The sequence below is a fragment of the Accipiter gentilis genome, chromosome 14 (genome assembly GCF_929443795.1).
Source record: "Accipiter gentilis chromosome 14, bAccGen1.1, whole genome shotgun sequence".
Classification (NCBI taxonomy): Eukaryota; Metazoa; Chordata; class Aves; order Accipitriformes; family Accipitridae; genus Astur; species Astur gentilis.
Window position 1 is genome coordinate 23,098,108 of NC_064893.1, and position 23,797 is coordinate 23,121,904.

The following is a 23,797-nucleotide window of genomic DNA, read 5'->3' on the forward strand; positions in this document are numbered from 1 at the left end:
GAGCCCGAACACAAACAGTCATGGACATTTTTTTGCAGTCTTTACCCTGTTCTAACCCTTAGCCCACCAGCAGAGACACTTGCAGGCATCCCCCCTGCCTGACATACCCCTTGGCTCTGCTCTATGCGCTGCCCCGTCCTCTGCTGCTGGCTGTGGTCCCACTGCAAATATTGCTGTATTTAAAAGGAAATCACCCAGACCTTGCTGTCTGTGGGACCACCATCACTCACCACCCCTTTGCACTCCCTTTAAATAAACACCATTTTTTAATGCCATTTAAGAAATGTCAGCAGAAGACTAACTGAGCACATCTGACTTGCAGACCTACACCTACCCTGTGGAGTTCAAGATAGCTCTGACGCTCTTCACACCTTCCCCAGCCTCATGCTGGTCACCTCCCAGAGCTGAAGCTCATTGCCCGCTGATAGCAGCCCTCTGTGCTCACTCCCCCTTATAAAAATACCATCATTTTTTCAAGCGAAGCCAAAGACGAGGGCGTGCTGCTGGCCCGATAAGCGGCCGGGGTGAGGCAGCTGCCCTGGTGCAGTGGAAGTCACAGCCCTGCGGGCAAGCACAGCCCCCCGCAACACCGAGCAGCATCCCTGCAGCCCCCTGCAATGCAGGGAGCATCCCCAGCTCTTCCCCAAGGGAAACTTCCACCAAGCACCAGCAAACAGCACTCAGGATTGGGCTAAGGCAGCTAAAGCAGTGATTATCTCTTTTACATCCCATCTAAATACCAGTGCTTGTTCCTCGGTGTGGCAAGACCCTGTTCAGCCATTTCTTGCTCTGGTAAGTGCTGACCCTGCCAGAACCAGTGTTACGGCCACCACAACAGCTGGCGGGGATGGCGGGAGTGGGGACAGGGAAGGGGGCTGTGCCGGGTGTCCTAACACCCGCCAGTCCTTGATGGCCTCCAGGCCATGGACACAGAGCACAAGGAGTAAACAGAGGAATTAAATAGCAGCTGACATGAGAAATCAAGAGGGAAAAGCTCACTTCTGCCTCCTCTTATGTTCTTCAGCTGAAACTGTTCACCACATCTGACCAAAACGCCTAAGCAGCTCTGACGTCTCACATTTTTCAGCTAATTTCCAAAGCTGCTTTACTGAGCTGGCCCCAATCATGCGCCAGTCCCTGCTGTAACCACCGGCCTTGGGGATCCCTGACTCCAAGAGCTGCTCCCAAAATACAAAGGAGTGGTGCTGCCTCTGCTGGGATTGAGGGCAATTGCCCGGATTGCGCCCAGGTCTCATTGGGAGGATAAAGCTGGATCTGGGGGCTCGTTGCCTCCTCACTGGCCAGGAGAGCACCGTCCCCTCGCCCCCTCTCCATCCCCTACCCTTTCGTACACCCATTTGCAGCCTCCCCCGGGCATTTAGCACCAGGGTGCCCGGAGGAGCCCTTTCCAGCTGACAGCTCATCCTCAGTGGGTGCTGGTGAGGATGCTGAACATGGCCCCAGCCCCACGGCTCTCTGGGAGCTGTGGCATCATTACCTTCTTGCCCAGGGACCCACACAGGGTGCTGGGGACGGGACACCTTTGTCACCACCTGGCCAGGCATCCTCCAAGTCCTTTACACAAGGACTGATGGGAGGGAAATAAGTGCCCCCAAGGTATGGTTTAGGGGAATGCTGGTGGCAGTTTGGGGCAGGGTTGGGTAGGGAGGGTTGCAGTAACTGCAGAGGGGAATGCCCCACTCTCTGCTCTTACCAATGCCACCGCTGCAAAGGGTGGGCTAGACCCGCTCACTGTCCTGAGGCTGGGTGCCGGTGCCCAGCTTCCCCCTTAGAATATATCCCTGGCTTCAAATGGATGCTGAAATTCTGAAGCCCCCGAGATGGACTGGGGGGGGGGGGGACACGGGGGAGACACGACTGAAAAAACAGAAAATCTTTCCATCTGTCAAAGGAAACTGAAAATAACTGCATGACCCCTCCGGGGCTGAAGGCGCATCTGGTGGACCCTGGTGTGCATGCACCGGCTGAGACCCGGCAATGCCAGTGCAATGCCAGCTGGGGTGGCCTGTCCTGCCAAGGGCCGGCAGCTGCGAGAGCAGCCCTGGTGGGCACGGCTGGAGCACCCCCATTGATTTGCAAGGGAATAAACCTGCCGGTGACCCTGGGAAGGGTTTGGCCACCACTTTGCTGTCTGTCCCATGGTGCATCCTGGCTGCTGTGCCCACCCTGCCACCCAGCCCAGCCCACCCTCAGCCCTGCGGCACTGCGGGCTCCCGAGGAAGGCAGGCACTGCCGGGTCCCCCCTCCCCACCAACCCTTCCTTGCCTCTATTTGGATAACTTTTTCACCCGTTTTATTTATGAGGACTCCCCTCCTTCTGCCAACACTCAGAGCTTCCTCTCACTTAGGTCTGGGAGGCCTGTCTCGCTTTTTTATTCTTATTATTTTTCACTCTTCCCCTTGCAAGGCCCCAGGCTCGGCAGCCTGGCCCCACGACAGCCTGGCAGGCAGCGGGTGCCGGCTGGAGCGCGCCTTTGTTTGGCCACGGGAGCAGATGGGGAGAGCAGCCGCAGGTGGGATGTGCAGCCGTTCTTTCTTCCCCAGCCGCCCCGCGGCACCCAGGTCTGCCTGCGCCTGCCCCGGCTCAGCCCACAGCTTGGTTGTGGACCCTCAGGCTGAAAAATTAGGAGAAAATCAGGGTTAAAAAAAAAAAAAAAAGTCAGGAGAAAATTAACGGCGGAAAGGTTTGTCTGCCTGTGTTTAAGGTTACCAATGTGCCGGGGCTGGCAAGCGGCTGCTGGCGTTAAAGCCAGCTGCAAGTGGGCAGAATAACTTAATCGTAAGTTGTTAAAGAGCTTGTTCAGCTCCTTGCATTGCATCTGTCAGGCAAAGCCTGTGGCTCGCTGCAGAAATGAGGCTGGCTTTGCACCTGGGGTACAGCAGGACACAGGCACCCTGGATTTGGGGACACCCAGACCCAGCCACCCCACACTGCTGTGTCTCCCAGGCTGATGGGAACATCACTTGAGCCTCCCCTTCTCCAGCAAGTGAGGCAGAAGTCAGTCCCTGCGAGCTTGGTAGGTCAGGAGCCATCTCCCCACCAGCAGCAAAGACTCATGCGGGGCTTCAGCCTGGAGGATGCTCAGCACCTGCTTCTGCTGGGCCAGCCCATAGAGGTGCCCTCGCTCCAGGATCTGACCCTCTGTACATCTCAGAGGCACCAAGCCTTCGTTTTACACGCTCACAAGCAGCCTTCATTGCGTGGCTCCTTGCACATTTGGATGCAAAACCACAACCTGCACTGAACAGACCAAAAACTCAGCATTTTTCTGAGTCCAGCTTTTGCGTGGCCCTGTCCCGCTGCAGCTCAGAGGCATGGGTGAAGGGAGCTTCTCCAGAGACCTGGCTCCTGCAGGCCTGGGAGGTACAAATGAGCAACCTGATAAAAAGGGGCTAAAACTCAGCATTTGGTAACTGCTTGACTACACCTTCCTGTTCCAGCTCAGTCCAGTGACACTATTGCAGATCCTGTGCAATTCCTACACGTTTCCATTGCAATAGGCCATGGGCCCACCGAAATGCTGATGAGCCCCGCATCTGGCCATGGCTCACCATGGGCGATGTGAGCCGAAATTAAAGTGATCTGGAGAGTACTGAAGTGCTGGGGGCTGGGGCAAGGAGTCACGGGCATCGCTGCAGCGTGGATGCCCAGCACAAGGGTGGGTTAGGGCTGGAGGTGGCACCCATAGGAGGCTGCAGGCCTGGAGCAGGAGAAGCCACCACCCAAAACGGGGCCATGAGCAAAGTGTAGGGAGGTGGCCTGGGAGCCCCACAAGCCCTCCTGGGGCCTGACTGCAGCACAGGCAGCGGCTGGAGCATGGGCTGGTGGGGCTGGGTGTGCTCATGGGTGGGGTGTTTTAAAGAAGAGGAGCAGGACGTGATAAATACACGGAGGAGAGGCAAGGTAGCGTGATTGAGACGCAGGGGATGTGATGGAGAGCCATGGGGTGTGATGGAGAGCCAAGGGAAGTGATGCAGAGCCATGAGGAAGTGATGGAGAGCCATGGAGTGTGATGGAGAGCCACAGGACATGATGGAAAACCTTGTAACTGTGAGACCTCGTCTGCCGGAGCCTCGCTCTGCACCCTGGCCATGCCCAAGGGACAGGGGTTCCCAGATCACATAGGACCGAACCAGCCCCGGCTCCTTGCCTTTCAGGGAAGCTGCAGCACGGGCACAGCTGGACCCATCTCGAGGGTCACATCGGGCTGATGACAGCCCAGGCAGGGGGACCCGTCCCCTGGGTGCCCATGTGTGTTTGTTGGTAGTTGGCATCTGGCACAGCCAAAGAGAGCAGCGGCACGGGGCTGCGCCAGGCTGGTACCCGCCGTGCCACGCAGGGAACACAGGCATCTCCCTGCGGCCGGGGCGCTCCGAGCAGTGGCATGCTGCCCGATGCTCTGCCCCGCAGAGACTGGAGGCTGCCGTTCATCCGAGTTCTATAGTCCCTGCTGGGAAACCTGCCCAGCATTAACACCAGCCCAGTCCCGGCCCTCAGCAAGAGCAGCAGCACCGGCGGGCGCCCGCTGTGCCCGCTCACACAGCCCGGCCATGCCATGGGCCACCCGCAGCCTTTGCATTGGGGCTGGCTGCGTGTCCTAAGGGCAGCACGTCATCTCCTTTCTAAACTGCTTCCACTTCTGCTGCGAACCCTGCAGCAGCCCCTCCGCCAGCAGGTCGGACCGCTCTGCTCCCTCGGGCATGTGCCTTCTTCTTCAAGCCAAGCAGAGTGAAAGAGAGAAAATACGTATATATGTATTTATATTATATAAAAAATCAACCGGGGACCCTCTTTCTGCCTCCATCTCCAGCCTTTGCAGGTGCCTGAGCCAGTGGGAGCCGGGCAGCGCGGCGGGGCCGGGACGTGGGGCCGGGGGCTGCTGCCCGCTCCCAGCCCTGCTTCCCGCGAGCGACGCCGGGGCGGCAGCGCGGGCGATGGAAACGCTGTACTCACCATATGGAGCCTCCATCTTAGCGCTTAGCTGGGTGCTTACATTGACCATGTCTCGCCGGCTACTGCTATGGGGACTTGGGGTGAAAACCAGAGGAAGTAGAGGAATAAAAAGAAATCTAAATAAATAAATAAAAACGTCTCTCACTAAGGAACTAGGTGAAGGCAGGAGGGAGCACAGAGAGGCAGGGCGAGGAAACCTGCCTCTCCTGTTATCTTATTGATTCGCTTAATCAGGGCTAATGTGGGTGGAGATGTTAAATAGTAACCAAGCTCTTATGGAAACCAATCTGCAAGGTGCCGTTGCTGTAGCTATAGTAACTGCTGCCAAGCTAGAAACTCAAACACGGCTTTTACTGGACTCTTTTGGGGCTCCCGTTTCCATTTGGTGTCAAGGCCAGGGCAGCCGCTGGGCTGGGGTTCACCCCCGGCCGTGGGGGGGACGAGGTGGCCGGATCCGGCTCCGCAGCGCCCTGGGTGCTGCTGGTTTTTGTGCTGTTGCCCACCCGTGATGAGAAAACCAGGACTGAGCCCGCCTGCAGGCAAGGGGCTAACGCTGCCAGTGGGCGAGGGGCCATGGGATGAGCCTTGGGGGCTGGCACATACTGGCATGGGCAGAGCAGAGCCCAGCCAAGGTACGAGGGGAAAAACGCCCCAGCCGTGGGTTGGGACTTTGTCCCCTTGGTGCAAAACCAGAGGGGTGACTTGGGGATGGGGAGCAGCAGGGATGTGGCGGTGGGATGAAGGGTGGTACCCTGCGCGCGGGGCTGGGGCGCAGGGCATTTGCAGCTCCTCTCCGTCTCCCTCTGCTCCCCAAATCGGGGGGACTTGCAAGGTGCCGCAGCTGCTCGTGGACATCTGTGCTCTCTCTTGGACCGCAGCACCCAGGAGGAGCCCCGGGGACCTCATGGTGGCAGAGGGCGCAGATGTGGTCCCCAACCCCCCTGTGGAGCCGGTGGCTCCATGGCAGGAGCAGCCCCTGCTCACAGGGGGCTGCACTGAGGCAAGCAGGGCCATGTGCAAGAAGTGTTGCTGAGATGATGCCAAATGTATAGGGGATCCAGAGCTAGAACTGCAGTGTAGGGCCTCCCGCATCTCCCATACATCTCTGGAAGGGGCCAGGCTGGAGAAGGCACTGAGAGGTCCCTGCCAGTCCCAGGACCCCCAGCACCCTGGCTATCGAAACCCTGCAGCCCCAAGGGGACAAAATTAGGGACATCTGCTCCTCTGGATGGAAAAGCACATCCCAAGGGAGCATGCAGCAGGGTGGGGGTGAGCGGGGAGGGGGCTGCAAGGATGCACTGGGCTGCGATGCAGGAAACTGCAGCAGGGGCCTCAGACCCAAGGCCTGGGAATTTGGGGACCTCTGAGTTTGTTGAGGGCTGAGAAGTCCTAGAGAGGGAGGGGATCTGGATAACGGGGTGTGCAGTGGTGCCGGGGGTGAGGCAGGGCAGTGGGGTGGCATGGTGCAGCCTGGGTGGGACAGGGAGCTCGTGGCCCTCCAGCATCATCGTCACCTGGTGTCCCAGCAGTGCTGGCTTCTCCCACACGATGGAGCAAAGCGCCCGGGCATCTCTTGCGGCCATGGCCCATGGCCCTGCTTAGGGCTTCTGCACCCCTTCACTGTTTACCCCCAAAACCAGAGCAAAGGCACCGGCTTGGTGCTACCCCAAGGCTCTGGGCTGTGAGTAAGGGAGGACCAACACGAGCACAGGGGTCTCCAGGCTGCTTTATTGGGGGGCTCGGAGCAGGGGGCCCTGTGGCAGGAGGGATTGCTGCGGAGCGGGGGCACGCTTGGAGCTCCCCACTTCTCCTCCAGCCACTCACCATGAGGGGAACATCTTGGTACTCGCTTACACCAGCCTCTGCCTTAGCACAGGCAGTGGGCAGTGGGGAAAGCCCCCCAAGCCCACGGAGCGGGGACCATGCCAGCCAGCCCCGCTCCCTCCGTGCATCCCTGAACTGTCCCTATTTCAGGTAACAGGGATCTGAAGCATCCCTATTTCCCCCAAAGTGGGAAGCAGCCGGACAACGCAAGCACTGCTGGAAAGGTGTGTTAAAAAAAGCAGTTTCCTATACGGTACTAGGGATGAAGCAGGTTGGACAGCCAGGCTGCTGGGGAGGGTCGGTGTTATAAATAATTCTGGTTCACCCTGTCCCCATTGCTGGGGGGTCCTCGTGGGGCTGCAGCCCTAGAACCAGCTGACTTGGTTGGATTTTAGTCCGGTGAAGCACATGTTGTTGGAGCAGCCCCCGCCGTAGGTGGGGGGGCAGGCTGAGCACGGCCTCCCCAACTTGTATGGCGCTTCTCCCAGCCAGTTGCCCCTAAAAAAAAAGAAGGGCATCACCTCTGAGTGTCATCACCTCGCTGCCCACAGCGGAGCGAGGAGGGAGGAGGGCACAGGGGGGCTTCCCTCCACGCACTTACTTGATGGCGTAGTTGCAGACGAGGAGGACAGCATGCCGCCACGTGCTGCCCCACACCCGCACGTTGGTGCAGGCACCGAGGGCGCAGCCCAGACGGCTGGAGGATGCCCACACCATCTGCACCGGGACAGAGAACAGGCACTGTCGGCGACCGCCTGCCCAGGCATCCCACAGCCAGTCACCCCCGGACCCCAGCACAGGGCTGCATCCCACCAGGGAATCACATCTCGCCTGCCTGAAGTTCTCGGGCTGGATGCTGTGCCCATCAAGGGCAGCGCTTTGTCACCAGAGGGTGATCTCTTGCTGTCCCTCTTCTGTCTGCAGCCTGTGCTGCCCTGCAAGGGGCTGCCTTGCCAAGCTCACTTCAACAAGCCGCAGAGTCTGGGTCACTTCTCCAATTTACCCTCACCCTGAAGCATTGCTGGCAGCTTACCCTGCACACAGGGAGGTGAAACAGATCTAGAAGCTCCTCCTAAAGCCTCTCCACGCTGAATTTCTTCCTTAAAAAATGTATCATCTTGCCCATTTGCAACACGGAGCATGCCCAAGTATCCCCATGGATGAGCTGCATGGGGATGCAGATGCTCAGGTAAAGGTTGGAGCCGTGCAGAGGAGGTAATTAGGTGTTGGCACAGCTTTGCCACTGAGCAGGGGAGCAGAGGGATGTTTTCTACCTTGTGCCAGCCAGGCTGCTGGTGGATGTGCCAGGGGATGCCGGGGAGCTGGATACGGCTGGGTGCTATAAAGCTGCTCCATCACAGAGGAGTGGATTCATGCTCAGCAAAAGCACAAAGGGGCTTTTTTTTTTCTCTTCACCACCTTTGAGGTGCCAGTGGGGTAATACAGAGAAGGCAGCCAAAGCAGGGAAAAAAGCTTAAAAAAAAATGAAAACCTCCTAGGCCAAATGGCCAGAAGGTCCCAGCTGCACTCCAGTGGGCTGTGAGCTCCTGGGACCTCCATGTGAGCAGCCCGATTCCCGCGGGGGCCCAGGGTGGGAGGGCATCCCCAATAGCTGCTTGCAGCCCTCCGGCAAGCACGCTGCCTGCTGCCAGCCCTGCTGCCCGATTTGAAGCAGGCAGCTGCCAGGATTCGATCCCGGATCCCAGCTGCTGCTGCTCCTGCGAGAAGAGCTGTTTGCTGCACTGGGTGTTGCAGCAGCCCAGGGTGCTGTGAGCTGCCCCCCGGTTTGCAGCCGGGTCCCGGAGGGCTGCGGGGCAGGGGGGGCTGTGGTGCTCACCTGTGTATAGTGGCTGCAGACAGAGCCGCTGCATTTGGAGGGGCAGCGGGGGTTGCACTCGCGAGGGTGGGGGAAGGAGTAGTGCTGCTTCTCCTGGTGCCACGATTTCACCATGTCCACAACAGAGCGGTACCTGCAAAAGGTGTTGCGCGTAAGGTGGACCTCCTTCACCTCAGAGGTCATGGGCGAAGGAGAGGAGGGGGAGGAAGGCTCCAAGCTGAGGGAATGGGGGAGTGAAACAGGTTGGAGCCAGGGCCTGTTGGGACCAAGTGTTCCTAGGGAGAAGGGGGCAATGACATCCTTGAGCCAAGTCCACTTGTGCCCAAGGCCAGAAGACCTGGCCCTCACTGGAGGCACCTGAGTGCTCAGCTGCATGATGGAGATCCAGGATCCACATTCCCCTGGTCCGTGTGCCTGGCAGAGAGGTGATTAATGCCATAGTCCCCAAATGAGCAGTGGGCACCTCTGGTTTCCCACATTTACCCTGCTGCAAGAGTTGGACCCTCCTCCTCCACCCTGGGGGGGCTTGATGTGCCTCTTGGTTGCGTCTCAGTCCTCTGCAACCCCAGCTCAGAACCTCTCTGCTCCTCAACCGAGGGCCTGCTGCTGCTCCTCCTCCTCCAGCATCGTGGGGTGTGGGGAATCCCGGGGAGCCCACTCCGCCCATGGGGCACTCACCTGCCCGAGTGGATGGAGAGGTTCTGCCCCATGTATTTCATTAGCTGGGGGGGCCCGTGGTCCCACAGGCAGCGCGCAGCCCACGCCTCCGCTGCCCTGGCCAGCCGCTCATCCCACACCTGGCCAGGAGGAAAGGAAAAGGGCAGGGAGGGATTTTGGGTGCCCAGAGGAGGGAAAAGGAGAAACCCACTCTCTTAGGCTCAGGGAGAGTTTCCGAGAACCCATGAGTGTCCAAAAATCATGGCTTACACATCAGGCTGGAAAAAATCCAGGGGAAGCATGGCAGCATGTCCAGGAGTGCTGAACCACTCCAGTTGCCCACCATAGCTCCTGGGCACCTTGGGTGCCCTCTGCCCAGGCAGAGCATGGATGCCCTGAAGCAGTGCAAGCCCTGCGTGTGTGATTCCCTCTGGGAATGAGCTGCTTCTGCAGAAGGTGGAGCTGAGCCCAGGGGTGAAACCCCACAACCCTGCACGGCCACTACAGCTCACAGCCATCCCCAACCCTCCACCACAGCCCTGGCCACAGATTAACCAACCAGTGAGGACAGCTGGTTCCCTCATGCATTATTTAAAGATTCCTCACCCATCCTGAACTGCTTTGGAGAGATGCCCAAAAGAGTTATTTTGGAAGGTAGGAATTTAGGCCGAGCAAGAAGCGGCACAGGATGCTCCCGAGCACGTCTGACCCGCTCTGGTACCCAGCAAGCTGAGCTGCCGCCTGTCTCTCCCAAACTGGCACCCAGGGACCACCCAGCTGCTCCGTCAGAGCTCCAGTCTCCTCCCTGTGAGCAGAGCAGCATGTGGCACCTCCTGCCCCGAGGGTCCTACTCTGTGCTGGCTGGAAATGCCTTCTTTTGGTGACTCCCCATTTCTCCTCCCTTTAGAACTAGGCTAGGAGCTCCAAGCGGGGTGGAGACAGCCTGGGGAAAGCTCTGCCCCGGGTAGCCTTGGACCAGAGGAGGTGCCCGACCTGGCGAAGCTGCACAGCCCCAATTTGACCCACTCCTGTATGTTTCTTCTCCCAGGGGCTGGCATCCCTGGACATGCTCCCAAGGGACCCTGGAGCTTGGGACCCTGGAGCCGTCCCTTCCGGCCGCAGTTAGGGGAAAAGCTCCCACCCGGATTTTGGGTTGGGACCTGAACTTTTCACGCTTGTAGCCACCTCCCTTCCCCTAATGCTATCTCTGCAGCTCGGCTGGACAGATCCTGCCACCCCGCAGCCAGCAAGTTCCCAGATGGTGCAGACATAGGACCAGGGGTCTTAAATCTGCCCCTGGGTGGAAACATTGCCCCATTGGGAATCCATCCCTCCTGCACAGAGGCTGCATGGGTCTGCCCTGCACCAGGTATGCAAAACAACCCCGGGACAGATGTTCAGCCACGAATCTGGGGCAGCACCCTGACATCCCCATGCGTGGGTGCCCTGTCCCTACCAGGTTAGGTGCCCACCTCATGGGCAAGCCCCTCAACCCCACTGCAGCACCCAAGAGCTGTGGACCCAAAAACACCCCGCCGGAGGCCAACTCACCATATACTCCATGTTGGCAGCGGGGGGGGACACCTGTGCTCGCACTTGGTTGTGGTAGTCCAAAATCACGCTCATGTCATGGGGGGAGAGGTATCGCTTCCGACGGCTCCGGGGGACCCCCACGCCCCACAGCAGGCCCGCAGCTCTGCCCCTGGGGGGGGACAGGAGCTCGGTGGCATTGGGCAGCAGGAAGGAGCTGGACTGCTGTGTCATCCAGAAGCCCAAGGCAGTGAGGTACAGGTGCAAGTGGAGCACAGTCATGCTAGCCCGGCCGGCAGGATCGGCCGGCAGCTTTCTGCTCCCCCACAGAGTTAAGCAAGGACAAGGTGGACAGCCGGTCCCTGCTGCCGGCGTGTGGATCTAGGAGAGAAAACAACACAGGCACCACTCAGGTTTGCAAATACCATGCAAATACCGCTTCACAAAATAAGATTTTTAAAATTAATCTGATAACCTCATTTATCACAGCAAATTCCCCAGGACTGGCAGGGAGATGACTGGCGAATGGGTTTTCTTGTTGTTTCTTTAAAAACAAAATAAAATCAGTACAAAATCTCCCCCCCTTTTTTCACTTAGCGCACGTACCTGCCGGGCAGGGGCTAATTAGGAGCATGCTGAGATATTCACCGCAGCCGCCTGCCCTGTAACTTCCCAGGCATTTGGTGTGTTGAGTAAATCCCCAGCAAAAATGGAAATCTCATAGTGATAAAGAAATGCATAGCAAGTTTTAAAAGCATCGGCAAGAAATTCTAACAAGTCTTTTTCTCAGGGAAAGAAAAATAAACCACCGCAAAAGCAGAATAATTTAAAAAAAAAAAGGAGGTTGCTGGAATATCTCCTCATCTGTCAGCCGATGCACCTCCTAGCATCCCTGCCAGCCCTTCCCCGGAGCAGTGGGGAGGATGTTCCCCCGACTACGTACCTTGAGGACTGAGCCAAGAGCAGCCGAGCCCGGCAGCGGTGGTGGCAGCTGGTGGGATTGACCTTTGCAAACAACCTGCTGGGGCAGATGCAGGGGAGAGGTTTAGCCTAGCCCCGCCGGGCAGCCCGCTGCGGCATCTGACGCAAAAGCTGCATCTTAACTCTTCCCCCGGGGAATGTCCTGAAGTTTGGAAGGAGCCCTGCTAGGAGATTTATAGGCTGGTGGATGCATCCGCGCGCAGAGGCGCGCACACAGGCATGCTGAGCCGTGCACAGTCCGGTGGGGGGAAGTGAGCAGAGCCTGGATTGCTCCTCCAGTGGGCAGAGGAGCTGCTCATCAGCTGCTGGCTGGGGTTTTTTTCAAGCTACCTACGGGGAGAGGTTCCCAGAGTTGTCTCTCCCCTGTTCTTCACCCCCCAGATGGGGTCTTGCTGGGAGCTGTGGATAGCAGGGAAGAGAATCCAGGTCGGCGAGGGATGCAGAGGGGGTTTTGCCCTGGCAAGGCAGTGGCAGGGCTGGCACTCACCGGGAGACCTGGGGTCACCCCGCTTTGGTGCGAGCTGAGCAGATGGCGGAGATGTCCCATTCTGGGGGTGGCTGGGAGGGTGACCGCGTCACCTGGTGACCACGCATGTCGCTGGGCCAGCAGCTCTCTCCGTTAGAAGTGAAGCCACTTGCCAGGCTGGGCACTGCTGCCCCTGGGTTCCCCAAGGACTAGGGCTTGCTGCAGCCAGCGGGGGCTCTGCCCGTGTCCCCACCAGTGACCTGGGCTGGTGATGCCCACCAGGGGCATCTCAGGGGAAAACAGTCCTTCCTCTGTGGGCTGTGCTCTGCTGGGCAGCCCGACTGCTGTCCAGGTGTCTGTCCCCAGGGAGGGGAAATGGCTGCAGAACTCTGAAAGCCATGGACAATCCTGCAGCATCAAGTGTGTTTCCCTACAACATCTCAAGCACTCATGAAGCCTGGGGCAAGCTGAATCATTGCAGGTCACAAAAATGTGAGTCTGGCAGGCTGGAGGGGCTGCTTGCAATGCCCATCACATCTGTTCCTTCCACTGTGTTCAGAGCCACTGTGTTGAGTGGCCACATGTGAGCAGCAGTGGGGCTTGCTGCCATCATCCCTCCATGCCATGGTGCCCCAGGTAGGCAAGATGCTCTCCCTGCAACTCGCCAGGCCTGGGTTCACCAGGGCACAGGCAGGTTTGGAGCCAGGATTTGGCTCTTTGCTTGCATGAAGGGGAGCACCAAGCCCAAACTCCCTCTCCTGAGCTGGTGGGAGGCATGGAGACAGAGACATGGAGCTGAGACCAGAGTTTGCCCGGAGAAAAGCTGGTCTCAGGCAGGAAGACAGGGAGGCTGCCGGGACAGTGTGGGGAGGAGAAGGCAGTCCCACAGCAGCAACCCATCGCTGCTTCTCATCCTCACTGCTTTGACTGGGGCAAGAATTGAGGATCCCAGACGCGCAACTCCCGCCCCATGCTCGGACTGATGGCACATCCCAGAGCACAGCCAGCTGCACCCAGCCACCCCAGAGACCCACAGTGCAACAGAAGCCGACCAGGAGCTCAGGGAAGAGCAGACCCAAGTGTGGAGCAGGAATAACACCCAGGTGCTGAGCTGATGTGCTATAGCAATACAGCCTCACCCTGCTGTGAGACTGCTGAAATAGTCCCCCATGTATGTTTTTCCTGGCATCTGCTCTCTCATAAAGCAACTCAAGATGCTGCGGGTCCCAGGGAGTGGCTGGAGACATGTGCCGGAGGGATATTTCCATCTACTCCCCACCCAGCTGGTGGGACGATGATTGTGCCAGCGAGGAGACAGGGAAACCACTGCTGAGGCATCCCCAGCCCTGCTGCGGCACTGCAGGAAGGGAGCTCTCAGTGCCAAGAGCAGCAGCACCCGGTGCACCGGCAGGGCTGGGCAAGCTGCTGAGGGCTGAGCCGTGCCGTGCCATGGATGCCGGCGCTGGGCACGCTGGGGTGTCAGGATGGCTCCCAGAGCCCACTGGCTTTCCAGGCTACCTAATGCAGGGGGTCTAACCAGCTCAGCTTCACCTTCCTAGCACCAAACCACCCCAAAACACCAGCCACCTCTCCGCAGGTGGCGGGCAAAGCACCATCCCCAGTTTGCCAATCCTACCGACACCCCTATTTTATGTTCACATATGCAGAGATGAGTGCCGGCTCCAGGAGCCGGCATCAGGACAGCCCTTCATATCACACTGGGACGGCACACACTGGGGCTGCCTCCGTCCACTCAACCCCAGCTATCAAATCTCTCATTAGTAACGGCTGGTAAAGGCCATTTCATTCCCAGTGGATTAGAAAGGCAGATGGGGACACGCAGCAGCAATCTTAACTGGGCAGAGTGGAGACGTGGTCTGGGCAGACTGGGAGGAGCAGCTGCCACCAAGTGCACACCAAGGTAGGGAGGGCACTGGGACTGTGTTATGGGGAGAGGTTTTTTAATGATTTATTATTTCACAGAAGACAGAGGCCTGAGCAGCAAATGCTCGTCCAGCACCATGAACTGTAAAACTCTGCATTCAAGATTTTTTTTTGAGTTTTTGTTTCCTTGGGGCTCAGGGAGAGCAAACCCACTGCAGCTCCCGCTGCCACGCAGCAGCTGAGCTCCACCGAACCTCTGTGCGGAGACAAGGCGAGGGTTTTGTCTTGGGTGCACATTGAAAGCACTGCTTAATCAGCACTCCACGAGACAATCCAAATTCCAGGAACTGGAAGGGGTTTGTGTCCCTGCCAGGCGTAATATCCTGCAGCCCAGACTGGCCCGGCTGCCAAAGGACACGGTATCTGCAGCGAGGACCTTGCTGGGAGCCAAGAAGCACACACATTCAGCTGGATACAGCAGCAGCACCGGCAAATTCTCAGTTTAATGAGCATCAGGGGTAAAAAAAGAGATAAATCACTAGGTTCACAGCACTCTCTTGGCAGAGACACCTACCGATGCTTTTAAGACCAACAGACATAGTAGCTCGCTCCAGAATAAGCCATAACAGGGCTTGCAGGAATTCTCTGTCACGTTTCTCCCATCTATTGGCTTCAGGTGTCACCCATCACCCATGTAACAAGGTGGCAGATGGTGACATGAGCTCAAATAGGACTGAGCAGGCTTGCCCTTTGCTGAAGGGCGGGATCTGCTGTGGTCTCTAAGCATCCCTATGCCTGGAGGAGGTTGATGTGACTTTCCATAGCAGCAGCCTTCTCTTTACTGGGGTAAAATAAAACAAACCCAAAGCCCTGTTAGAGCAAAATTATTTTCCTGGGTAATGCACAGACTTTGTTGCTCTAGTAAAATATTCCCCTCTTATGAACTGGCAGAAAGGCTCATTTTCCAGCTTTGCTGAAAGCTGTTCATTTCCCCCAGTCCTGTCCCAAACGCCACCACCAGCTCCAGCTACCCTGGTGCCCACCTTGGCAGGGAAGGAAAATGGGTCTTTTGGTGGCTTTTTGCATTTCTAGAGCCCTGTAGAGGTCCAACACATCCAAAGCTTGGTTCCTCTTCATGCATCATGAAAGGAGATCTTCCTTCTGACTTAGAGGTCAGAAGATTTAATCTCTGCATCTTGTGACATGGGAAAACCCAGGCGGAACTCCTCTACATTTATTTGTGATCTCCCTGGAGTGTAACACCCCATTGGGCTGTAACCCAGCTGAGATCAGTCCTGAAGTCTGAGGACTTCAGAGTCTTTCTTCTTGCTAATGAGGACCAGCTCCTTGTAAATGTTGAATCCCTTTCTGAACCAAGCTGAGCCTTGGAGGAAGAGGTGCAGAAAAGTCAATGTAACACTGAAGAGGTGACTTCCCAGGCTGCAGGAATGGGGGAATGAATACCTGGCTGCCAGTAGAACTGTACCCTTCTTGGCCAGAACGCAGGGACACCACATTAGGATGGGCTTTTCCAAAGAATTCAGCCTTTCTTCATCAAAATTAAAGAAGTTTGACAGGTATCAACCCCCTTCTCCCTGATATCTCAGACATCGCAGGAACAGGGCAAGTTTCTCAAAGAAAATTTCACAATTTTAATGAGAAGTAGTTAAAATTGTGAATTTTGATCACCTGAACTTTTCCTGTCGTTCACTGTTAAAATCTGGGACGGAGCAGAAAGCCAAGGTGCAATGCTCGTTCACCTCACTTTCTCTTGCTGCATCCACCAGGCCACCTCCACACCCAAGAACGTACTTTGCCCATGCCAGTGCACTACAGTCACACCAGTAAGGAGGCAAAATTGAGCATGGGCTCCTAAGATCACCAGTAAATGAGAGGGTCTTGCTAATTTGGTTTTCAGGTCTACCAGGGAGGTCCCTTGCTCCTGTTGCATGCACTAACAGGATGGGCTCGGTGATGCACTGGGCACAAGACAAACCATGTAGTGGTATAGATTGCACCTATAGCTACACGCACTGGGGATTTGGGCAGTGGGAGCACGGGAGACACACCAGCCAGAGGGTGGGAGAGCAGAGCAAACCCTCTGGCTGGAGGCTTGCATCTCCTCCAACAGCTGGAAGCTGTGCCACAAATTGCAGTGCTCTGGGCTTTACGGGAACCTTTGGAGCAAACCTGAAGCCAGATAGCCCATGTGCATTCACCAGAGCTTGCAGAACTGTTTATGAAGGGCTCAGTTATTGATTTCTACCAGATTTTTTCCTGCCCCCAGGCCCATGCCGAATCCTCCTCTCGGAGACTGCCTCCTAACCTACTTGGGCGGCGATCGTGTCTCCCAGGCAGCGTTTCTGCTGTTCATGGCCAGCTGGCAGCAGCAGCACAACTGAGACTGCATGCTACCAGCCCCTCGCAGAAGAATATTTCACCTCTGCCGGGGCTGTGATTACAGGGAGGAGGGGAGGGAGGAGCACTCGAGCCAGCTGTGGGACACAGCTGATGCCAGGGGCACCACTTGTGTGACCCTGAATGTGCAGCCATGGGAGCAGGGACCGCAGCAGAGAGATCAGCAGGATGGGTTGGAGAGGGCCAAGTCTTCTCCATCCTTTATCTCAGCTACTCAAGGCTCCATGGCCTGCCTGCAACAGCATGCTGACACAGCGGCTTTTAAAGCCTAGCCCAAACTCTGGGGTTTAGAGCATTTCTATTAACAAATGTGAGAGGCTTCACTACTCCCTCCTGCTCTTTCCAATCTCAAAGACATTGGACACCTCTCTGATTTGTAGGACTGTTTTCAATCCACAGATGTTGCTGTAAAATCCATCCACGGGATTGTTCCTGTGCCAGAGGCAGGCTCGTCCGTTGACAGGGACAGGCGGTTGCGTTCTTTGTAGTAGAGCCCATGGTCCTGGAGCCTTTCATACGATGCCTAGTGCTTGCCTCTACTTCAGGTGCAATGTCCTCTCATAACCCACCATTTCCACTTGCATATTTGCTAGGACATGAGAAAAACTAAAAATAAAGGTGAAAAAAAACCCTTTCCCATTTTATATATAGTGATGCTGTGGGGAGCCGGCAGTCAGGGGCACAGGCAGGAGCCTGCACATGTGGGTCCAACAACCCAGGCTGGGCTCGGCGAGGTGGCACAGAGCAGCCTTGCCCACAGCCTGGCTACTGACCCACTCTCCAGAGGCCATCTGGGCACTGCCCCAGTGCTGCGAGCTGCGATTTGCTCCTTTTACTGGTGCAACTGGCCAGGTCCTGCCAGGAGCCTGATCCTGGGAGCCTTTAGTACTAACAGCAACCGTGGCTGAAAAGGCAGCAGGACCAATGCTTTTGTGGCACAAAGTAAAAACCACTTGTTTTGGGGTATTAACTAAGGTGTCCATCAAGGCTAATGGGATCCTACATGTTCTCCTTGGTCAATAGGTAGGTGTCAGCCCCCCCCCCCACCTCTCCCCCCATCCCCGGCAGCACCGTCAGAGCTGTGGTCCCCACCAGCAGCCCGCGCCTGCCTGCGAGGAAGCTGTGGAGGCCAATGGTTCCAGCCAGCACCAAGATATAATTGGAGCCTTTGAAAGGTGAGAAATTTTTCCACCGGATCTAGAAATAAATGTCTCTGAAGTTGAGCGCTGCAGATGGTAGTTTCTCGCAAAGGTATTTTTTACAGTAACTGGGCTAAGTTTAGAAATCCACTTAACAAACAACACGGAAGGTCCTCTCAGCACAATTCGGAAGATAGTTAATTTGCTGTTTGCTAACAATTTAATTTTTAGCCCAGTGCTGCGGGTGTGTGATGGTCTTGCTGCACTCTGCCAACGTGAGAAGAATCTAACAGGTCAATGGAAAGAGGGGCTCATCGCACCACGAGTCAGCTGAGACTGAGATAGACCCAAAACTGGGAGCCAAACATCAGCTGTGACCTCCTTGCCAGCCGCACCCAGGCTGGGTACTGGGACCCCCTGCCCCGCAGCAGCGCTGTGCCCACCACCCCCATCCCCACTGCACACCCACAGCTTGCCCATGCGGGTGCAGCTCACACCCAGGTCTGCCCATGCACATGGAAATATGTGATGGTGGGGGACAACAGCTCTGGAAATACGATGATGGTGGGGGTTTTTTTTACTGTGCTTATCGCCTGCTCTCCATATGGGCACCTTTCAGGCTCAGTGGTGGGAAACCCATCGGTCCCACCCAGGGGTCCTGGTGGGAGTTCCCCATCCCATGGGGCAAAACCAGCCTGCATGAAAGACGTCATCTGGGGAAAGCTGAGATCATTTCTTTCCTTGGCATCCGACACAGTAAGTGCTACCTGTGTAACATTTGGGGAATGCTGCAGCTCTGGCAAAGGGCTGGATCAGCTGCTATTCGGGGGCTAGCAGATCACAGCCCCAAAAGCCCAGACCTGGCAAAGTGAAGTCAGGACACCCTGGCAGCCTTACTGTGTAATTTTCTTGCTTGGACGGGTGTGTGCCGCAGCTTGACTGTAGCCCCTGTGTATTCAGTCCACCCCCTTTTTTTCCAAGACCAAAATTACGATAGAAACTGAGCACCTGGCACTGCTTCACAGGCAGGTTTCTCAGGGCTGCACAGGGAGGTCTTGTTCCTATTGCTCCTCTTCTCAGGGGTGGCCCTGCTGCTCACGTGCCTGGGCCCTCACTGTGGCACCAGCAAACACCCTGCAACCATCCCCACCAGTGCATGGTTCACTGTCTCCAACTGCAAAATGTTTTTGCGGCAGAAAAATGTTGCTGGTGTTTGTTTGTTTGGCTCAGATTAAATAATGATGGGGCTAAAAGAGATGCTGCTTTTCCTTCCCAGCTCTGAAGGAAGAGGGGAATGTTTGCAGTGATTTATCATTCCTCGGGATGTTGGGATGGGGTCTCCTGAAGGTGTTATTTGCCCCCAGGGTCTGTCTGGGGCATGGCCAGCAGGGAGGAGGATGCAGCTCAGGTGGGTGGTGATCACTCAAAGCCTGTCTGGCTTTGAAAGTAGACTCTGGTGAGGGCAGGAAGGTGGTGCAGCAGGAAAGACATAGCACAGGAGCTCTTCAGGGTATCCGGAGGAGATGGAGGGGCTTTGGGCAGGAAAGGCTTGCCCATACAGGCTCTGGCTGTATTAACATCTCTTCACAAGGCTGAGCAACACCAGTGGCTCAGCTCTCCTGGGGCTCCCCAGGGAGGCCAGCAGTGCTGAAACAGAGCGAGCACCTAACGGGTGAGATGGGGGTGTAATCCTGAAGCTTTTTGTCTCCTGAGTGACACTGGGAAAACCACCTTCCATACATATTTCTCCATCTGCACTATCACGCTGATCACATCTACCAGAGGGCTTAGAGGGTTGCCAGTGACCAGCCCTGCATCAGAGCTGGTCCTGCCCTTCCAGGTGAGCAGGACAGGACTACACAGGATTTCTGCGACATCTGCCTGTTTATGGCATTGAAGCTGAAAGGAGCCTCAAATATTTTTGCTCACTTTTAAAATCTCTTGCTGTACCTGCACATCTTGGGGCTTCCTGGCTTCTGCCTACAGAACATGAGCAGCTTGATGGACACTTTGTATTTTCACCCCTCCACTCTGCCGTAAAGATTTATTGTGAATCTTTGCCAAGAAAGCTCCCTTTTCTCGTGGGACTTCCAAGCTTTCCCACGTCCAGACGGCTGGATCCAAGCCACCAGATTTCTGTCTGCCTAGACATCAAATTTCTCAGGTTCAACCACGGAGGCTCAGATGTTTGCAAGAACCATTTTGCTCAAAGCTGGACAAAGGCTGGAAAAGCAGAAAATGAGAATCTTGGGATGCTCTTCTCTACTTTATTTCCTTAGCCTTCACTCAAGGAAGACCACGCTGCCCTGCAAACACAGCTCATGCAGCCCCTGCTCTGGCACACCAGGCAGGGATTGCAGAGCCCGTAGACATACCATCACTGCTGTCTTGTGCCAGACTTACCGAGGCATCACCTGCTCCTCCTCTGTCTTGTTCATTACAGCAAAATGTGCGTGTTGGGGGCCTGCATGCACTTGACTGTCCAAAAAGCAACCTCCTGCTTTTTGGATTGTTACCCCAAGGCTGAGCCAAGCACGTATGTGAGGTATAAAGGAATGGAAATCAAGAACTCCGTCTCCAAAAACATTTGCCAAGTGATATAAAGAAAGGAGCTCCCTGGGGTCAGCCTGTGCCGGATGCTCCAAGAAGGAGCTGCAGTCCCTGAACTCACTTAGACACCCAGTCTGCCACAAGTGATAAATTTTGTTGTTCCAAGAAGGTAAAAGCCTGTGAGAAACCGTGCAGCTGGAGGTCTCAGCCAGACATGTTTTGTTGGTGTCACAGCGTCCCTGTGGAGCTGCGTTGTGCTGAAGAAGCTGAGAGGGGGTTGGGCTGGAAGATGGGCATGGCCATGGTTTTGGGATGCAGAAGCTCAGAAAGAAGAGCCAAAAGTGGTGAGGAGCACACCAATGCCTCCTTCCCATGCTGGGCCATCCTGCAGGGTTTTGAAGTGGAAAACAAGCGGCAAACAGCACAACATTGTTATGGATAATCTGTGCCCAGAGAAAAAGAGAAGAACACATGCTTGCAGTGCAGAGACCGTATCAAATCTTCCCCATCTTTTGAGTGAAAGAGACTGACTTCTGCCATCCGCCCCTTGCCCACTACCCACCTTGTCCATGACCTGGTGCAAGTGTCAGTGCTCGCTGGTGCATGTGCTGGGGAGTCATTACTCCTCTGCTCTGGATGTTTAGGCAGAGTTTTTGTTGTTTCATGCTGGGATGTATTTCCCTGCCTGCTGGGAGGTGATGGAGGCTGGATCACTGGCCACAGTGGCTGCAGTAAGGGTTACTTGAAAATCCTACTCCGTGCAAGCTTGATGTCAACAAGAAGCCCATGAACTCTCTGAAATTGTGGGCTAACCTGCCCAGCAATGAATTATTCCTGCATGAAGAGCTTGAAGCACGGCTGTAGACTCCAGAGAGCTTTCTGCTGCCCACCAGCCCAGCCGCAGCATGGCCAAGGCTCTCGGTGCCAGACAGGACGAAGGGTGCTGGCTGCCTCGGCAGTGCCACCAGCTGATCCCCGCTGCCAGTGGTGGGGAGCCATCCCAGGGGTGCAGGGAGGTTCCCCTTTGCTGGCCCTGGTAAGGGGTTGGTGTGTCAGTGCATGGCCTGGGCTCCTCAGCCAGGATGGCCGTGGTGGGTGGACACCAGGGTCACCATCCCAGCAAGGCATGACTCCCTGGTGTGCATGTGCTTTGATCTGCCAGGGATAAATGAGAGTGCTTAAAATACACTGGGAAAAAACCACATATCTAGTAAGATACAGAAGGGAATCGGATTCCAGTCAAAGCCTTGGAAGGTCCAAACCCGTGATCTGCACTTTAACTGAACACACCCAAACCAGGAGTGATTCTGTCCACATCTCTCTCAGCGTGGAGACACACTTCCCAGGGTCTTTTGTCCCCGATGAGGGGACACGCTGACATGCGAGTCCCTGAAAATCCTGGAACTGGGACACCTCATCTGAAGACAACTCTCTGATCTGAGGGTTCTCTGAGTGCTAGCAGCTCCACTGAGCCCACGTTCCCCATCTGCCCTTTGAAGTACAGAGGGAGCTGGATGGAGAATTCCTGCAGCTCATCGTCGGCTCTGTCCGTCACTCAGACTGTGTCCAAGCAGTGATACAGAGGTCTGACGGTGGCTTGTGCTGACACATCTGTGCTAGCGTGACCTTGTCCATGTGCCACAAGTGATGGGGAGGAAACTGGGTGGAGCTGGGCACACACCAGTACCTGCAGCATGCGCCCCACGGGGACCGGGGCTTGTGGCGGCCGATAAGGACCATGGCTGATAAGGACCATGGCTGATAAGGTTCATGCTGCCTTCTCCTCCCCGCTGCTGCTAGCAATATTTAGCTAGCCTGTGCAGGCAAGCATGGTACAATCCAGCCTTCGTCTTGCTAGCAGATGTGCTGGTGCCAGCTCCCACAGAGGCACTGGACATGTTGGAAGAGAGGTGCTTGGTGAAGGAAAGGAGAGAGCCCATCTGCCCCGTGGCCGGCATCTCGCAGGACAGCAAACACTGAGCTCACCGAGACAGCTGTTGCCTTTGGCACGTCCCTCTCTCCGCTCCACTTCCCCGGCAGACGCGGAGCGTGGTTTTACCCAAGCACCCCGTCTGCTGCACATGTGTTGCTGCTGAACCGAGCCTGCTAGGGCGGTCGGGCCCCCTGCACCTGGCTTTCCCTGCCTTGAAAGCAGGGGAGGAGAGAGCCGTGCAGGAGCATCATACCCCAGGCATCAGGCGGGGGTCACCTCCAGAGTGTCCCCCAGCATCTTCCCGGTGCGTGTTCCAGAGCTGAGGGGAAAGACACTCTCAAGAGCTGCACACAGTTCCCAGCTGGACCCTGTTACAGCCCCGGCGCTTCCTTTGGTGCTTGTCATCATCCAGCTGCAGGTTCCTGGCTCAGAGAAAGGGAGGGTGGCATTGCCCCAGGGGCCATGTCCAAGTGGGGGGGAGGGTGCTGGGTCAGGTTTGGGCAGGGTGGTGAGGAATGAGCCTAGCCCCATCCTTCTGCATCTTTCTCATCTGGTGCTCAGCTGTTTCTAGCTTTTGCTTTCCCTTTTTCGTATTTAAGCTGGTATCTTCATGCTGTGTTGATAAGAGAGAGGACGCCTGGGAGCACTGGTGGGTGATTTGGTGGCTGGTAGCTGCTGGGTGTCTGCATCTTGCATCTCCCCCTCCACCAGCTGCTGCAGTGCAGACACCACGGACGGACTAGCCCAGCAAAGCCCACTTTCCAAAACCAACAACTTGAACCCCTGTAAGTGGGTTCAGGGGATGTCAGAAACTAGAACTTGATAAATTCATGGAAGTGTTATATGATGGTCTGTCTTCTGGCATGGGTGGCTCACAATGTCCACCATTAAACCCCCGATAGCAGGTAGGAGATACAATGTGCTCTCAGGCTCTGTGAACATCTGATAGCCGTCTGGAGTAAGTGGGATGAACGAAGTGGTTATAAAGCTACAGTAGCAGTACTAAGAGCAGGACTGGTCTTCTCCCCAGACAAGAAAAGGACCTTCCTCTCTGCCTACTCCAGTGATGGAAGTGATGAGATGTCTCCATGAGTTCATGGACCGTGCTAAGGGGAAAACCTCCAGGTCTCCTCACCGCAGTGTTTTGTGTCTACCCGCCTCCCAAAGTGGTTCAGTAAATCAACAAGGCTCCTCTCTGTGCCTGCCAACTCCCCTCCAGCTGTCTCACACAGATGACCATTGAGGTGATGAGGAGGGTTAATTGACTCTGACAAATATTTACCTGTTTCTCGGGGTTTACAGAAACCTCGCACCAGCCCCAGCTTTGAAGTAGAGTTCAAAGCCCCAGCAACACTGATGTCTTGGGGGGGAGTGAGCTCTCGCCAGTGTGCAAAAATGCTGCTCTACAAGGAGGGGAACTGGCGCAGTGCTGGCATCTTCCATTATCACATAGTGGCCTGCTTGTCTCCCCACACCAGGGTAAGATCTGCTTTGCCAATTGTTTGGAGCTTACATTAAATAAACAGCCCAAAGAAAGGCCTTTTTCCAGCAAAGTGGCAGAACATGCTTCTCATGTTGGTTTTTTTTTTTTTTTGTAACCTCT

The 23,797-nt window shown here is 56.0% G+C and overlaps 2 protein-coding genes across 2 annotated transcripts in view; both read right to left on the reverse strand.

Moving 5' to 3' along the window:
* Positions 1–5,149, reverse strand: part of HNF4A (hepatocyte nuclear factor 4 alpha) — a 38,106-nt gene extending 32,957 nt beyond the window's left edge. Inside the window, exon 1 of the mRNA XM_049817365.1 lies at positions 4,976–5,149. Within this exon, the coding sequence (XP_049673322.1) occupies positions 4,976–5,024 (49 nt within the window). The 5' untranslated portion in view covers positions 5,025–5,149. The remainder of the gene's footprint in view (positions 1–4,975) is intronic.
* Positions 5,150–7,164: 2,015 nt separating this feature from the next.
* R3HDML (R3H domain containing like) lies at positions 7,165–11,105 on the reverse strand. Its single transcript, XM_049817397.1, has 5 exons — positions 10,845–11,105; positions 9,315–9,433; positions 8,637–8,769; positions 7,401–7,516; positions 7,165–7,297 (listed from the first exon to the last, which is right to left on the reverse strand). Exons 1-5 carry the CDS (start codon positions 11,103–11,105, stop codon positions 7,165–7,167), a joined length of 762 nt encoding a protein of 253 aa, XP_049673354.1.
* Positions 11,106–23,797: the final 12,692 nt, after the last annotated feature.